Raw genomic sequence first — 18,337 nt, 5'->3', positions numbered from 1 at the left:
GAAAATTATCAGCATTCTGGGCCAATGCTTTCCACAGGGTAACAAAGTATATTGCAAATACCCAGCTACATCTTTCCAAAAGAGTTGGCTGTCCAAACACAATGTTCCAGAATTGTCTGTCTTTTTTGATGTCTTCCTCAGCCTGCTCCTCCTCCTTTCTGAATTTCCTGCCATGAATTTTTTTTAAGGATAACATCAAAGGAGCCCGTATGCATGTCAATCCCACAGATACTTAGCACATTGCTAGCGTTTATGTTATGTAAATGGAAGAGAATCGCTGCTTGAGAGAAGCGGCTACAAAGCAGGTAGTGATTTAATGAAAAGCACGGAGATTGAAAGGGGTTTGCCGGAGCCCTGTGTGATGTGAATGTTAAGAAGCCCATTGGCGTCATCAGCTTCCCTGCTGCACTTTCTATTCTCCCTCCTTTTTCAAGGCAGCTTGAATACGGGGACTGCCTGCTAGGGAAAACCTGAAACTAAATGTATAATGAGCCTGGCCACGATCAATGCAGCACAGTTAATCATTTTTATTAACTGAATTAGCTTTTTTTTTTTTTTTTTTTTTTTTTTTTTTTTTTTTTTTGCTGTTTCTGCATCTTTTTTGGGGGCTGTAAGGCATATTTAGAACATTGTTGCTTTTGGAAAACTTTGCTTGCACCCAAAAATAAACACAAGGTTGTTTTGCCTAATAGAAATGTTCAGGTAAAATATATTTAAATAAAAAAGTGTATGTCTAATGCATCATTTAGCGTGCGAGTTTAGCTCTGAAGATCTGATTCTTCTCTTCAAGCATTGAAAATGTGAACTAATGCAGCTGAAACAAACAAACAAACAAAAACTAATACTGTAAAACCACTATTAAGTGAGTTTGCCGGAGTCGAAGAATTTCTGCTCGAATTAGTTATGGGATTACAGCCAAGCTAAGCCTATAGGTGTCTGAAGGTACACAGGAACAGACAAATGATCACCACAAGAGCTTTATAGGTTCACGGAGCCAATATTTTCTTGGCTCAGTAAGTTTACAAATTTTACATTAAGTCTTCTTTCAAAAGATAAAAAGTGCCTTCGCCATTGGGGCACCTCACCTCCAGCAAACTGTCCATTTGTTGAGTGTGCTTGTTCATAGACACAGTAATATCCTCAATAGTACCACATTCTGCAGGTGGTCCCGCTGATTTCAATGGACCATCCAGTACAGGTGATGTTGATGTTGTTGATTAAAGCAGTTTCCATTATGTGACATGAAAAACTGAAGTGGAATTTCTTTTACATAGAACGAGAAAGGATTCTTTCTGTTTCTAAACGAAAGATTTTTGTAAGCAGTTTTTGTAAACAGTGCAGAAATCCATTGGCAGCTTGATGCAATGATTTACAGTGAAAATACACCGGTGATTTCCAGTGGTAGAAGTGGTAGGACAATGAGGCATCCTTTCCCTGTAAGTGCTTTTTCATAAACATGTACTCTCATTACTAAATAGTCCATTGCAATATACTTATTAACATCTAGAAATATTATTCTAACTGCTGATTTAATTTGATGCTGCACTTTGCCATAGACTGTAGTAGAGTTTTCTCTTTATTACACATTTTATCTGAGGCTCTGCTTTGTTTTGCTAGTAACTTTGCTGTTTCCTCCAGTGACTACTGAAATGGAAGGTTGCATCTCTATTTCTATCTGCATGCATTTAGGGATGGTCCAAAACCAAATTCACTACTAAATGGTCATGCAGAAATCAGTTGGTTCCTATGGGAGCTTCTGGAAACCTCTTGCTGTCTTGCAGCCATTTACTAATGGGATAAGTGGATCCCAAATACTAATACAGGAGGAAGTTGCTGTAAACAGACGTTTGTCTTTTGGACTAATCTGCAATGCAAATAGTAACCGTATAAGCCTATTAGGAACACTCTTCATATAACCTACTCAAATACGTAAACAAAAGTTTCTGTTACTCTCAGGTCATTTCAGTGCATTGAAACAAGGCTTCTGTTTTTTATTTCAAACAGGAAAACTTGTTTTGCATTCAAGTATTCATCCTATGTCATTTCTAAACTAAGCAGTGCTGCAAAGTAAAATCACCTAACCTGCTGAATCTTTCAAAAGAAATAAAATGGTAATAAATGGATACTAACATTTTGCTTCATTAAAATTTGTGTTGGTACCACATGACACAGGAAATTAATACTTTTATAGAATTTTCTGAAAGTTTTTAAAGTAATTTGACTGTAGTATTTAAATGCTTTTGAATTCCAAGGGATTTGACAACCCGAAGTGTAACTTAAGCCTTTTAAAATTAATAAATATTTCATAAAAATACAGAATATATCATAGTATAATTACTTAAGACTTCTTGTCTGGTGTCTGGAAATTTTTCTTTAATTCTTGTCCACCTTTTAAGGAGAAAACCCTTGTACCAAGAAAGAGGTTACCTACCCATGTACTTTCCATTTATTTTCTCTTATTCACATCTTTTTTCCCTCACCATCCTTCTCATCCTATGCAAATCAACTCCTTGATTTGCATGCAATGCTTTAATTTCAAGTCTGATGAGATTACATTGTTAAATAGAACTTTTTTTTTAACCACTGTATTCTTGTTTTGGCCGTGTATCTCTTCAGTGGCAAATTTCAGGTGAAGTCAGTGGACACTGATTTGTAACTGCTATGTAGAATTTCAGATTTCTTCCTGACTGACCTGCTTAACATAATTAGCTTTTTCCTTATGCTGAGTTGACAGATACCTGAGAAACAGCAGGCATTCTCAATGTTAATAATGCTATGCAGCCCAAGGCTTTTTTTCTTAAATTACTAGAATATAGAAGATAGCAGCAAGTCATATTTGTTGAATAAATTGTGAAGATGTTTTAGCTTAACGGAATCAAAGATGAAATCAAAAGGCATTAAAAAAGGAACAGAGAAATAATATATTTTCCCAGAGGCTGTGGTCCACGAAGTACTTGGCTTATGATGACCAGACTATGTGATTTTGTTTCTCTGTATGATTCCTGTTCAATGCTGAGGCATGGATTAGTGTGTGACCTATCAGAGATGTCTGGAAGGGTTCTTTGGGCTTTAGCAAGAAAAAGGTTCTCCGTCATGACTTAGAGGTAGCTCAACACAGTATCACTAGGTGAAGAATCAGCAGATATTACTGAATCAAGGTTCCTTATGCTCATGCTGCATGCATCTGTAATGAGAGGTCGTCTGTCCCTTTAGCACAAGACAGGAAAGAATGGCCACAGGAGAGACTCTCTCCAGGTAGCAGAGACACTCAGGAGCTGTGCCAGAGCTGTCTCCTTGTTCTCCTTTTCCCTAGTTCCCCAGGCTTCTTGTTGGGCCATACAAAATATAACTATTGTGCTTTCCCTGGCTTACCTTAAGACACGTACCCATTTATTTCTTCTAATAACTCACCTGAGCATTTGTAACACGTCTTATATTAACACACGAACTAATATTAATTACACATATTAACACACGTACTATATTAACTACATTGACACGAGGCACATTTGTACCAGGACTTCACGCTGCCATGCAATACAAACCCAGAACATACCGACACTTAGAAAATTCACCATACAAAAATCAGGGCAGCATAAAATGTTTTTTTGAAAATTAGTTTTGACAACAGATATGGAAGTTATTTTCTACTTTGAATATGTTTCAAAATAAGTAACCTCTAACTTGACAAGCACGGTAGTTGAATTGTTCATATGCTTTCAGAGGGCTGCAAGGCATAGCAGGGATAGTAAGGAGCTTTCATTCAAGAAGAAAGCACTTGCAGCTTCCTGAAAGCCTTGATTCTATCATTAAAAAGACATTTTTGTTTTATTTTTGTAACAATTAGCTAATGATTCCCAACCCATATGCTTGTACCAGCTGTCTGAACCTTCACAGACCCAATCATATTTTTTCCTTCAGAGAAACCATTTCATATTACTTAATAATAATAGTCAAGATTGTTATTTTAATTCTCATCACTTGGAGTCCAAACACAGCAAGTATGATGAATAATATGCTTCAGATTTTTCCCTTGATTAATGGGCTGTGTGTGTGCAGAAATCCATGTCAGTCTCAAAGCTGTGCTTTCCCCAGCAAAGCAGTTGCTGGCCAGGTCTTACCTCCTGAGCAGTTTCCCTGCACTATGGAGCAATGATCGTGGCTCTGAAGCACAAGCACCCAAAATGAAATGTTATAACTTTCTCATGCTACAGAGGCTAACGGTAATACCTGCCATTTCCTTGCATTTCACCATTTCTCCCTGTCATTATTTAGAATTGTTGCTCTTGAAATACTTATTACCCGTCAAGCTCAGAACCTTTATCTGCATCATACTTTGTTTGAACTAAGTCCTCTTTCAGTCCCTACCAACTCTACCTGTCATTGTGGGCATTTTTTAGCAATCCGAAAATGTCTCAAACCATGCAAAAGCAGAGTTCTGTGGTGAAATATTGCTATATAGGATACGCCAAAGCCCAAAAAAGCTCTAGGACTCCCCAAACAGCACTGTGTATGATGCTACCATTACTCTTTGATAGTAAATACTGCCTTGACCTAGGTTACTTGATCTGAAAAAGAGAAGAACCTAACAAGCAGCAGGATGCTAATAATGATCCTACATTTGCATAGGGCCTCTCATCTCAAAAGCGTTAAGCACTGTTGTAAAAGCTGCACAAGGACAATTTTATCCTTAACTGAAATGCCAGCTGTGGACTGACCTGTGATTGCTGTTTAGGACAGAAGTGAACCACACAATACAGACAGTGAGAAGAGAAACCACAATCTACCTTCTAGCTTTCAGCAGAAGTAGTTAAAGGTTCACATTTTAACACCATTTTTAAAAGCATTTTGACTGCTTTCTAATAGCTCAGGCTGCTGGAATCTCAGTTTAGATCACATGAGCATGTACTTTCATCAGCGTAGATATGCAAAAGCCACCGTGATGACTTCGGTTAATACGGATTGAGAAAAATGATCATTTTCTGAATCATAAACATCATCTTTATTAGGCCAGTACATTCATTTCCAGTCTGATATATCTACAAACCAGAGCAAGTGCATCTGTACTCAAGCAATACTTTGGACTTTCATTAACCCATGTAATTGTGCAATTGCAGATGTTTGCTTTATTGAAAGTTGTATGTGCACTTGCCCATAGCTGCACTAGACTACTACACCTTCTTTAAATGGTTTTCTACGCAGGCTTTTTTCAGCTCTTGTCATTATACTCCTTGTCTGTTAGCATTTATTGATTTTTAGAGTCAAACCAATGAGTTAAAACACAGGAGGTGGAAACGGAAATTGCGCAGGAGCAAAATAGAAGACAAGGAACACTGGAAGTAGGTATGGCTTTAATGAGCATTGCTTCTTTACTGGTCACTAGTTGGATATATCAGAAGAATTCTTGACAGATCACTATACCTTTTAAATAAGAAAAGAGAATACACCAGTGCATGATGGTACTGTGAACTAAAGTGTCCCTTGAGAGCATTTCTTAATTATATTGCTTGATCAGTTTTATCACCTTACCCAGAGCAGCCGGTGTGCAGGATATACTGACGTTACTGTAAAAAGAACGCTACGCTGTAATAACCGATTCCATTGTACATAGTTGTCTCTCATTTACTAGCCTGATTTTTGTGGGCCATGTCTCACTGTATGCAAGTTTCCCTAACATGAACTCAATGGCAATTAGCTTTAGGATGATCTACTACAGAAAACTTAATAACAAAACATGCTCTTCTTATGCCACTTTAGTGGTCAAGTGCTATTGACAGTCATTTGGACTGAAAGCAGCACAGACGATAGTGCATCAGTAGTCTATGAATACAACTGAATTTCTAAGTTTTCAGTAAAAATCTCAGATAATGCCCCTTTCCTGAGATTTGTACAGATAAAAAGACTGTGGGATGGACCTTAAGGAAGACCACATGCTTTTTTTAAGTACACATAGGCAGCTTGCAGTAATTTTGAGGCGTCATGTGAATTTATCACAGAGCTCAACTGGCTATCTAGACGTGTAAATCAAGTTTATTGAATAATCTTGCCTACAGAAAGTGGTGAAATGACCTTCAGACCAAAACAACACAAAATAAGTTTACCTTCAATCTCCTCTGTACTTTTTGGATGTAGTTTGGAAGCCTTTTTCATTTTCCACTCTGCGATGAATCACAGTTCCCTTTTCAAAACGTACTTATTTAGAATAAGTTGGCCAATATTTTAGCATATTCACTGGTTTTGTTTGTTTGCTGTTTTTTTGTTTTGGTTTGGTTTCTGAGAAACCTTCTCTGTTCTTTATCTGCACAAAACTCATAAATGCGGATTCAGATATCATTTAGGCAATGCTTAGATATGGAGCTTCAGTACCCTGTTTTGGAGATAGTAGCTGTGGAGTACAGAAATCCATCGGTTCCCTATTTATTAGTGATGGTCTGATTAGTCCATCATGATTCATTCTGGTGTTTCTTGAACAGCTGCGAAGTTATAATGCATATTCCAGTATTTCATGTAATTTATGAATTTTGTATATAATCGTGGCCTGCTCTTAATCATTTTCATTAAACATTTTCAACAGCATTAAGACAGTAATCCAGAATGTGGCTTGCACAGATAAACTTAACTCAAGCTTGCATGAATGCCTACTAAGCTTAACCATAGATGCAGATTATTTGCCTCTGCTCTTTCACCATTGTCATGGCTTCATTATAAGAACAAGCGCAGACTGTTCCAGGATGGCATTACATAGCTTAACGGCATTCTGTGAGGTTTAATTTTGCTGGTGACATTGTCCTTTTATGTGACAGCTTACCGGTCTGCAAACAAAAATTTGAAATATTGTCCATCGTTTCACCTCAAATACGGGATATTAATGAGATTTGAAAGAACAAATTTTATGAGAATTCCAGCAATTCAAATTAAGTATGGCATTAGATGAGGGGGGAAAAAACAAGGCACTGGAGTGAATAATTTCATATGCCCTGCAATCAGCAGGACAGACTGACATAACACAGAAGAACCAAACAGTTTTGGTTCACATTGAATTTCTGTCTGGACATATGTCATGAAAACTGGAGACCTGTCAAAAACATACAGGAGGTACTTAAATACCTTCAAAAATGCTTTCAAAAATGCCAAGGTTTATATTGAATTAATTTATAAGGAGTGCCAAGTTTCCTCATATATCAACATCCTTTTATTGCAAAAGTTGTTCATAAAAGACAATGTAACAGTACAAAATATTTTAAGAATAAAGCTGCTAAATATTTTTCTACTAAAGGAACTCATAAAGGAAGCCTTACTAAAGAAAGAACTACAGAACTACCTTTAAATACATAAAATTTGTGGAACTTAGCAGTGGAGAGAATGACCTAAGAGGAACTGACAATGACAGGGGTTAGGAAAACTCTTTTTTCCATGTTTTAAGTAATCTTGATGGCTTTTTGGAATGATTCAGAGGCTGAATTAAACCACTTTTTTTTTTTTTTATAATCATTTGAGCAATTTCTTTTCTGGTTAAAACACTTCCTCATTGCTGGTATGCACATCATTACTTCTGCTGTCACCACAAAAGCTATTGATAATTTTTCCCGAGGATTATCAGAGAAACAAGAAATAGCAGATAAGATATACCAGCCCATCTTTCTTTCAGTGAATGATGGTTTCCTCAGCACATTTCCTAGTGTTTTTAAGTCCACTGTTGAAAGTCTCAGTAAGTGTTTTCCTCCATTTTTATAAGAAATTTGAAATTATCTAAACTAATCCCTTAAGTGTCTTTTTATTACCTATATGAAAATTTCTTCTTTCTCTATTTATGGCTATAATTTCTCTGTTTTATTATTTCAATGCATTCTTTGTTGTATTTTTGATGCATTATTCGCTAATTCTCTTCAGTCTCCAAAATTTCTTTCTGGAAATGCATCATCTCTGACTACTGCACTAAATGGATCCATTTCTTTTTATAGGAAATTCAATTAGCAAATAGTCTAAACTTCTCTATTAGTTCTGAATTTCTCGTACATTTGTCTACTAGTTTCTTCCAATTATATGGTTCAAATGCAGGGTTCAAAGTGTTTCTTCTCTGCTTTGAATGCCTTTTTCCTCTGTAAATTATGAAGTTGTTTTCTGCATAACTAAGGAAAATTCTCAGTGTGGCTTGGCAATGAACAATTAAAATCTCTTGACAATGGGCAATTAAAATCTCTCCTTAGTGTTCTATAATTTAGGACATTTTCAATATGAGCTCGTTGTTCGTGCTGAGTGATCAATAACAGCTGCCTACGTGTGTCCTTTCTGGTGTTAGGAACGTGCCCACTGCAGCAGATCCCTGCTTCGTACAAGAGATGTCTCTGCCCATTGCAGAGAAGTTGGGAAGTTAGTATTGTCGTTGAACCACCTCTCAGGGAAGCAAAATTTCAGTCTGAAAGAGAAGTGAGAAGATCCTTAACATTCACTGTGGATTTTAATGTGCAGCTACTGAAACATTAACATAGGATTTCTTTCAGCTCCACCTTAAGGCTACCAGAAGTTGTGCTAGGGCTCTTTAGGCAGGTTTTTCTTACCCAAGTAGGAAGTTTTTAACTTTCTGTAAGCAATATGAGGCTGTCATAGTGGTAGACCTCTGGTTATAAAAGAATACTTGGATGGAATTGCACACATTTGCAATAGACAGATCCGTCTTTGCTTTGCCAAGCCTGAGATCAAAACTTGCTGATGTCATTTGGTTTTTGTTATCTGCTAATGCTTAGTATGGACACGTCTCTGTTGTTTTGGAAGAGTATTTGCATTTCAGGACAGGCAGCACGGCACAGCAGCTGAGCTTTGTGGTTTTTAGTGAACCGCCAGAACTCTGCCCTACAGGACCATAAAAACTCCTGTGCAGGTCCAGGCACTGGCTGGTGAATACTGGGGAGAGGGGAGAAAAGGATTTTACCATCGCCACATTGTTTTTTCCATTCTTTTTTTCCCCTTGTTCTCCCTTCATTACTCTCTTCTGCATTTTTCACTTCTAGATCACTGCAACCCCCTACTCCCTAAAATACATAAGCCCAGAGCCAGTATTTTTCAGTATTAAATGAATGAAGTACTTCACAGTCTGATGCTTACTCTCCATCTGATTATGAAAGAGGCAAGAAACATACTGCTAGGGAATAATATGAATAAACAGGGGGAGGGAGAAGAAAAGAGAGCAGAGGAAGCTGGTGAAGAGAGAGAGCTGTAACATGCTTTTCATTCAAGTGATAATTGCTATGTCTGAGTTGTCAGGCTGATGACACTACTGTCTGTCTGAACTCAAACAGGTAGTTTTCCATATAAACTAAAAAGCAGATGTGTCAAATTAATCCTTTCTGTAGTTGTAGTAGTTTCAGTTCAGTTACAGAAGACACAATTAGTGCCTCCTAAAATCTGTAGATTTGCTGTAGCCTTTGCATGATGCTTAGAATGAAAATGGTGGATATGTTTCTAGGGTATAGAGCTGAGTGTATTTTGTAAAATTAGCATCTGTTACATTTTTATCTTAAACCTCACCCACGCAATAACTAAAATGCACCACAGTCTTTTTATAATTCATGTTTACTGGAAAACAGCTGCTGAAGAATTCGAGTAGGGAAAACCAAATTTGCATTGGCCTTGAATTTTTCTGAGTGCATCACTATAGAAGGTCAACAAGGATACTTGTTGGGAGCCATTTGAGTATTAGTTAATCAGGAATAATTTCATTTTGAATCAGCACTAGAGCTCTTCACAAATACAACCTTACAATTTTTTCCTCTATCTGATTCCTATAATGATAACTCACTGCGCTCCATCTTTCCAACTCCTGTCATCAGTACATAGCATCAGGGTATCACTGGAACGCTTCAGATTTATTTGGAAAGGTAAACTGCAGAAGCAGCATTTAGAAGATATCCACAAAATTAAGCTGGATGGAGACAATGAATGTACATCATTGTTCAGCAATATTCCATACCATAAACCACTAAACTTAACAGTTTAGTAGTGCAGTGCTTCATTTAGTATCATCAATGTCGCTTACTTCACCAGCAGAACTTCTCTCCTTTTTTTTTTTTTTGCTTTTAAACCCTTCTAGGTGTTAAAACTATTGCTCAAAACACCTCAGGACAAATTGTAACATACTTTTTGCTTTCCTGGCATTTGAAAGTGTTGTAATATTTATTGTGCCTCATGCATTTTTTCCTTCATTATAAATAGAAATGTAAGAAAGATTAAACCTGTCAAAACCAGACGGATGGACTGACTGCCTAGTTGCAATGTACGGTCAGTATTGACCGCAGCTTTCTTCAGATTCCACGTAGGCAGTTTGTGATGATAGAGCCATGCCATGCCTGCCAGGTCTTTTTGCCAGGGACTTTTATAAATACTTAGTGCTATGCAAATGTTTTAGAAGAAAATGAGAATTAAAGTGAATTTAAAGAAAATCAAGGCAATGAAAGAGAAATTTAAAAATTAAAGATACTGAAGGTAACACGGATGCGTTCTCATACCATCCTTGTTCATCATGAACTCACCTGGCCACGCTTCCTTTCTGAGATATAGTGAGCTGAGACCCTGAACTTTAGATGGCAGTTGCTGTATGACTTTTTTCATGCTCTTTCCTAAGCAATGTGCAGCTGCTCCCCGACCCAACCTTCCCATTGACAATCCCTCTCAGAATATTTGAAATGCAGACCCATCCCAGGCACCTACCTATGTCTGCAGGTAGGATACTCTTCTTACACAGGTATTCTGGAAAGTACAGACCATGGAATATCCAGAAGGAAGCTAGAACTGTAGTCTCTCTGAGAGTACTTCACGTTTCAAAGATGAGAGTCATACATATGTAAGAAACCATCACAAGCTCTTGTCTGACCTGGCAGAAGCCTTGAGAAGGCGTTAGGCTGTTCTGCAGACAGCCGGGTACAGAAACCATTGCAGAGGGATATTTGTCTCAGTGCTCTTAGCTGTGTTCAAAACCTCGTGTAAAGGAAATGCCCAAACCCACTCAGCAGCTTATTCCAACGCTTAACCATACCTATGTTAGGAAACTGATTCTTGAAATCTGATCTTAATCACTCACATTACAAAGTGGTCAAACAGAGGTGTGCTCTGCTGGCCTTTTAGATCAAATAGCTTAGCATGTAGCTGTCTTTTCGACGTGGGTAGAAGCATTGTTTTAACACTGTACTCACTGACTCTAGCTGTTGATTACCCTTTGTGTCTGTGTTATAGACTGCAGACCTTATCCCAGCTTCTTTGAAGTTCCTTCTCATTTGCTACTCCTGTTCTATTTCACTTTTGGATGAGGTAATTGACTCAGGTTAATAGCAGAAACTAAAGGTACAATAGGCTGGACCAGGTGCTACGATACCAGCATGAAATAATGGGTATTTCCTCTCGCTCGGTGTTACATTTCTGTGGCAGTTCACGCAATACAAAGCTGAGAGACCAAGTTCATTCTCATACTTGCTGTTCGTACAGATCCATACGTGTATGTAAGAACAGATCTGCAGTTAACAGTCTGAGGGAACTGTTAAAAAAGAGAAAGCAGTGATGATTAATGTAATGTTCATTCAGAAATATAACTGGTCCTAGAGACCTGAGATTTTAGCTGCACAGATCACTGATGAGCAAGGATTAAGACCGAGCAGAGGGAAAAAGCCAGTGGCTTTGGCAGCAAGCTGCTGCAGGCAGCAGGCAGGTAGGTCCCCACTTCGGGCACTGCCCACGGCAAAGCTCTGGAAACCCACGGTGTTGGTGCTGCCCTAGAGAGGGGCCAAAACGTGTGGTGCAGGAGCTGCTGCTGGAAGTAGGGCGGCAGCTGGAGCAGAAACCCCAACTCCCTAGGGCCCCAGCTATCCAGCCTTCCAGCCTCGTTCTTCTCTTTCTTTCTTTCTCTCCATTTCTGTGCCACTCCCTCATCACTGCAGGAGAAGTTAGCTTTTGTGGCAAATTATTGAGAATCCTGGAGCTCGACTCGTCAGTCAGGTATTTATTAGCACCAACTCTGCCTGTTCATATTGTTTTTTTAAGATACCCTGATTTTTCATTGGCAAAAAACAACATTCATCATAATTGTTGCCAAATTTTATTGCTAAAAGTATTACAGTTGGAAACTTTCAAGAGGAATTGGAGAAGAAGTGCAGACAACTCTGATTTGATGACTTCCTAGTGACAACTGGAAACGTGGTACTAGTAGAACACAGAAATCCACGGGGGAGCCACAGCAGTGGATTGTTTGTTTCAGTTTTGAAGCTGGTGAGTAGGAGGAAAATGATGAAACCTTTGCCTTAGCAGTGCTTGAAAATTCAGTGCTAATTCTGAGGACATCTCTATTTGTGGCTCTCAGTCAGTTCTCCTCCGATCCTATTTGTCTATAGAAAGAACCAAAAGGATGCTATCAAACCTACATTTTTCTAAATAAGGTATGACCTGGGTTATCTGCTCAAGTTTCAAATTGTATCTTGTGAAACCGAGTTCTTGCATTACGGGATTCTAAGGTCACGAAGGGGGATGAAGGCAGCTAAGCATCATCCAGCTCAGTTCCTGCAAGGCTGCCTTTGCAGTAGATCATAATATTTAGCTGTGCCTCCAGTACAATCTAAGATTTTATATATTACACTCTGCAAATAGAGGAGACTCCCTGTTCATGACATACTGCTACAGAACAGGTAGTGATCTAATGAAAAGCAAAGGAGACTGCGAAGGGGTTTGCCGGAGCCCTGTGTGATGTGAATGCTAACAAGTCCTCTCACGTCATCAGCTTCCCTGCTTTCAGCTCCCCCTCCCTCCCTTCCTTTCTCTTTTATGAGCCAGCTTGAAATCAGGGAATTACATGCTAAGGAAAACCCTTCAGCTAAACATATAATTATTCCGCACAGGATCAGTGCAGCACAGTTAATCAGTTTACCAACTGAATTAATTTTTATTTTTTACATGTCTGCATCTCCTGTTGAGAGTGGAGAAATTCTAGGTTTAAGGAGAAAAAAACTGGTTGCAGTTGTGAAATGAGCATCTGAAGCATTGTGAGAGAAACCTCCACTGCAGGCTTGGAGGCTTGGGCAGGCAAACCTCAGAGCCAGTCCCCAAGACTTTGAATAAAGGACTCCATGTGGAATTGTTACTGACAGGTACTTGAGAAATAACTGGCTTCCTGTTTTAATTTTTAGCTGTTTAATAACGTTCTACTCTCTGAAAGTCACAGCTGTATTTCATTGCGTTGTATTTCATTGTGTTTCATTGGATTGTTTTGGAAAGTTAGTGTTTATCTGTGCACAGGTGTCACTTCCCTGTAAAAGAGTTCATGCATTAAATGCCCTACTTGTAAACTGCTTCATTTAGGAAGTACAAAATCTGTAAATGCTGTTATTTGTAAAAGTACAGAGCAAGCCGTGTAGGTTCTGCTTACAATGAAAACACAAAGCAGCATGCACTTAGTAACTGTAGGTGCAAGAGAGAGCCAGGAGCAAGGCAGCATAGCTCCCCTCTCCCCCTCTAACCCCCCAGATTTGGAAGGATTACATTCCATAGTGTGCACATACATATTAAAATAGATGGCCTCTGGTTCAGGAGTGCTCACTGATAACGTGCTAGCAACTGCAGAGTGTCTTTGAGTTTCAGAGCAAGTGCAGGGGTTCATAGGCCAACAAGTATTCCAAGTCTGCAGGTCAAAGCATTACAGATGTAAATATTGATGTGGTTTTTGTCATTTAATCACACTCACATGCTAATCAGAGGAAAAACAGAGCCAGCTTGAAAAATATTGGGATTGTTAATACACTTGCAAGTTTTACAGGTAATATTTGTTTTCCTAGCTGTGCCAAAATGGAAGTTGAGCAAGGCAATGTAAAGTTCTTTCTCCTAAAGTAATTTTTGAGGCCATAGTATATACCCCCAGGAAAACATTTGAGTTATGTACAAAAATGGATATATACCAGGAGATATACTGGCACATTTTCTGAAGTGAAAACTGTTTACAGATATTTAAAATTTTGGGGAAAAAAAAAAAAAAGGAATAGACTGAAAGTGTCTGTTAAAAGTAACTTCACTATTCATGTTATCACCCCTTTGAAAACTTCCTTTTTACCACAATGCTTTCTGCTGTGTATTTACTAATCTTTACAAAATACTTTTGTACTAATTTCTTTAGTACAAAGGTACCCCAACCCTTAGTTTCCAGATCCTCTCTAATCCTCACGAATCAATTTCTGAAGACTTGCATGGCCTTTTCAGGTTGTCCACCACATCCGATGCGGTGCTCAAGTTTAATCCCAGATGAACGCTTTCTTGAGATAGGAACCATGGGTAAATACAAGATGCCAACTTGTCATAATAATGTTTCTTAGAGCCTAGTAAGTTTTACTTTTTTTGGCAAGTAACATTTCCGTAGGGAAAAGAACAGAAGGGTGTCTCCTCTTGGTTGGAGCTTGGGCTGATAACAGCACCCCGTGACCAGGACGCACGGTGGGTAGCCAGGTCTCAAGCTATTAGCATCATTGCTGTGTCTTTCTCCCATCTTCTCTCCAACTACTAGATGCTGCTGGTACTCACTACCAGTTAATTTCGAGCTGTGTACTGTACTAACAGCTTTTAAAACTAAGTTATAATAGCTAAAATAATTCTGATAAATGCAAGTAAAAAAAAAGATTATTTCACTGTGAAATACAGTATATTTTGCAACCTTTACCTATAAAGGTAACTCACTACCTATTTTTAAGGAACAAAAAGGTACATTATGCTTGCCATATTAGATGCATTGTTTATTGACATGTTGCTTTCTATAGTAAAGATGATATGCCACATTTATAACGTGACAATTTGCCTAAAATGTCTTCACTGTACCTTTTAATCCTGCTGAAGAAGTGTACCTTTCAGTATAGATGACATATGCAAAAGCAACGTTATCACTTGGATATTACTACCTGGGCAGGACTTCGACCTCTCTGATGCATTCGAAGCTATTTAGAGGAATGACTACAGCTAATGGAGCTGGCATACAGAATACAAATGGAGCTGACCTACAGAATATACAGCAATTACAGGGAAACAGTGGCCACAGTTAGGCAATTTTTGTGAAGTTAGGGATTTCCACATAGTTTTAAACTAATTTAGGCATGCTTCCATTTGGGCTTGTTAGGTCTTTTCTTTGCCTACAATTGAAGTATGGGTTTAAAAGTAACCATTGGGATAAAAGTGAGGCTTCTAATACTGGCACAGTGAAAATGGGTAGATGTGCAACTTTCCTGGTTGTGGATTTGTAGCACTCATGTTACCAAGGAAAATCCCTATCTTGTGACTACTTAAATGTGTTCATTGCATTATATTTATGCGTAAGCCCAGAGGCAAAAAACTGACAATGCTGTCTGCTGCTGACTTCCTTATAGGTGCAGGATGCCGTCTTTGTATAGAAATGTAACTGTCAGACAAGTCAATATTTAAAATATTTAATATGTAAAATAATTAAAACCCTTTAGTTTGTATGATCTTCTTGCTTCCTCTGGTATGTACTACACATGCTATGGCCAGTGTTACCCAAGATGAAATTAGTTTATACCATAAAGGATAAAAAAGTAGCAGGGAGTATTTTTAAATTTAGCAACAAGTATTGCACACACTTCGACATTTAATTTACATTATAATTTAACTTATATGCTAAAATACCGTAACAATCTGTCTACTAATAAAGGTGTGCATCAGCAAACTCTGCTCTGCCCATACATTAGGTATTGATTTCAAGTAATGGCATTGGAGTATGGGAATCAATCCTACATCTAATGGCTTTCAGATCCATCCTGACGACCTGCTTTAGACCTCCCAATTAACCCAAGCTGACAAACACCTGAGCTACAAGCTACATACAGTCCCTCAGATAGCATTCACTTCCCAATACTGCGTGCTCGTAGAAGAATAGTTTGCTTGTAAATGTGGTATTTCTGATGAGCAGCCCAATTCCAGTTAAGTATGGATCTGTACCCCAGCAGAAGGAAATGTGAGCCATTCCCTGGTGAATGACAACGCACCAAAACCTTTAAGGACGTTATAGTGGGCATCCAGCTCGTGCCTCCAGTAAGTTCAGTAATCACATTTAAAGAAATCATTTCTGTGAGTAACGTACAAGCCAAATTTGCACCTCTTTTCCTTATATAATGGAGATCCCTTACAGCAGAAATCATTTGTCTCCGAGACAGACAGCTCATCAGAAGCAGCATATAACAGCAGTGCTTTCTACCGTGTCAATACATTTTCCCCCACTCAGGAGAAATTTAAAGCACTTAACATCGTGAGCGATTCCTCACCCTCCCCTCTGAAGCAAGCAGTGTGTAGCACAGCTGAGCGTTATAAAGCAAAACATGTCACAGCTTATGGCTGTGTTGTGAAACTGCAAATGTGCCGGGAAATCGTCGTTCTGCCAAGTTATCCGGGAGAGTTTCCCCAGCGAGGCTGTGCTCAGCCCTGTGCGTTCCCCCTCGCACGCCCCACACACGGCTGGGGACCGCGGGGTGTTGGGCAGAGCAGCAGCACGGGCAGGAGGCGCCGGGAAGCCCGAGCAAAGCGGGACCTGTCACTGAAGGATCAGAATTCCTCCGTCCAGCCACCGGCACTTCATGCTCCCGGCGTCACCCTAAACTACACACGAGTGCTGCACAGCCACTGCATCAGATCACCTGATATGAGCAAAACAGAGCTAATCAGGGCAAATTTAAAGCAGCCAAACATAATAACATCACGCTGTGCAAGGCATGATGGAGTCATGAGACACAAACACTTTATGTCTGCGTTTCCTAACAAATGCATCTGAGCCCTGCTCAGGGCTGGGCAGAAATTCCGCCAACATGCTGTACGGCTTAAACCACCTCGCTCCTCAGTCGTGCCTCTGAAAACTACTGTGCAAAGCAGCATATGGGTGATTAGAACTGCATAAACTCGTCCCAAAACAAAGAACACAGGAGCAGACATGTAAATTGCAAGGACCCAAAGTGCAGACAATACATGGTAATAAAGGATCGTACCTTTCATCCAATCCACTACTTGCTTGGGCGTCCACTTGCTAATAGGTTCCATAACGAGAGCCATCATCGGATCACTTTATCATTCACACCAAAATCAGAAAAAGGAGAGCAAAAAACGTATCAGAGCATGGCTGGGATAAGAGAGCTGGAGGATTTTACAGTGCAGTCCAAAGACAAGATGATGCTTTGTCCCTCCAGGTTTCTCCTGCACTGATTCAGTAATGTATAAAATTACACTGCTTGATCAGCTCTGGCACCTCCCCCACTGCACACAGCCTGCAACACACTGGAGCACACGGAGCCAGGAAATGGTGCAGTACGTATAGACTTACTTACAAAAGCCTCTACCCAGTGATCTACTTATTAGACTGGCACAAATATAAAATTATATTACACAGAGAGCAATTCGAGCTGGAGCTATTCCAGGCACTGAGTTTTAAGGAGCTTTATTCCAACAAGCTCTGGGATCTTCATCGGGGAAAATATCACTACTGTAACTTGATAGCAGATTGTCTCGGCTTCATTGTGAATATGCTGACTGTCACTCAATGTAAAGAGAAGATAGAAATATCAGAATATCACTTGGCATCTGGCAAAATGCTGAGCATCTCCATCTTTACAATGCAAAATGTTGCTGGAGTCTTAGCCTATATAATCATGTAATCAGAATGTCAAACACAGGATAAAAAGTCTCACCCAAGATAAAACTATTGGAAGGAAACTCTTTTTTTTTTTTTTTTTTCCTCCTGGCCACATTCAGAGTCAGTATATTTCCTCCTATGAGCTTCTCATTTTGTGGTGAAAAATGACCATGTAGAAGGTTGGAGTCAATTTTTCCTGCTACAAGACCCTAACACAGACAAGTGTAGCAAGTGTTTTGATTCAAAGCACTGGGACTATTAGACAATCTCCCCCTTTTTTTTAGGGACAAAAACATTGTAAGTAATCCTAATACTGAAGTTGACTACCCTTCCAAAAGATGAAGGTGAAGCATTTTAATGAGCTGTGCTGAGCAGCACTTTCTGGACCCTTTGGTGATTCCTTGCACCCCCCGCAGCATGTGTTCTGCATCATGTGGTTGGAGAGGTGCGTGCGTTCTGGTCAACCCATTGTCTGAGATATGCAGCCCCCCTATTTTATCTAAGGGGGGAAAACTCAGACTCCATAAAAAAAAGTCAGAACAAAGCAGTTCCACCTTTTTTTCCAGCAATCTTTCATCCGAGCTGTTTCTTCCTGTACTGTTTCAAGTTCCACCAGCATATTGGAATAAGAAAATGATGTTGTTACCATGTCTCCCTCACTCCACTAGGACTGTGTTAATTTACCCAGGCTGA

General features: G+C 39.2%; 1 protein-coding gene across 1 annotated transcript in view; it reads right to left on the bottom strand.

The window, feature by feature from the left end:
* Nucleotides 1-18,078, bottom strand: part of LOC309883200 (connector enhancer of kinase suppressor of ras 2-like) — a 176,665-nt gene extending 158,587 nt beyond the window's left edge. The window contains exons 1-2 of the mRNA XM_082771099.1: nt 17,972-18,078; nt 17,004-17,077 (exon numbers count right to left, since the gene is read on the bottom strand). Of these exons, the coding sequence (XP_082627225.1) occupies nt 17,004-17,077; nt 17,972-18,063 (166 nt within the window). The 5' untranslated portion in view covers nt 18,064-18,078. The remainder of the gene's footprint in view (nt 1-17,003; nt 17,078-17,971) is intronic.
* Between the last annotated feature and the right edge of the window lie 259 nt (nt 18,079-18,337).

This window comes from Aythya marila (genome assembly GCF_965140915.1).
Source record: "Aythya marila genome assembly, chromosome: 13".
Lineage (NCBI taxonomy): Eukaryota > Metazoa > Chordata > Aves > Anseriformes > Anatidae > Aythya > Aythya marila.
Note: the sequence above shows the minus strand (reverse complement) of the source record. Positions and strands in the feature narration are given on the sequence as shown.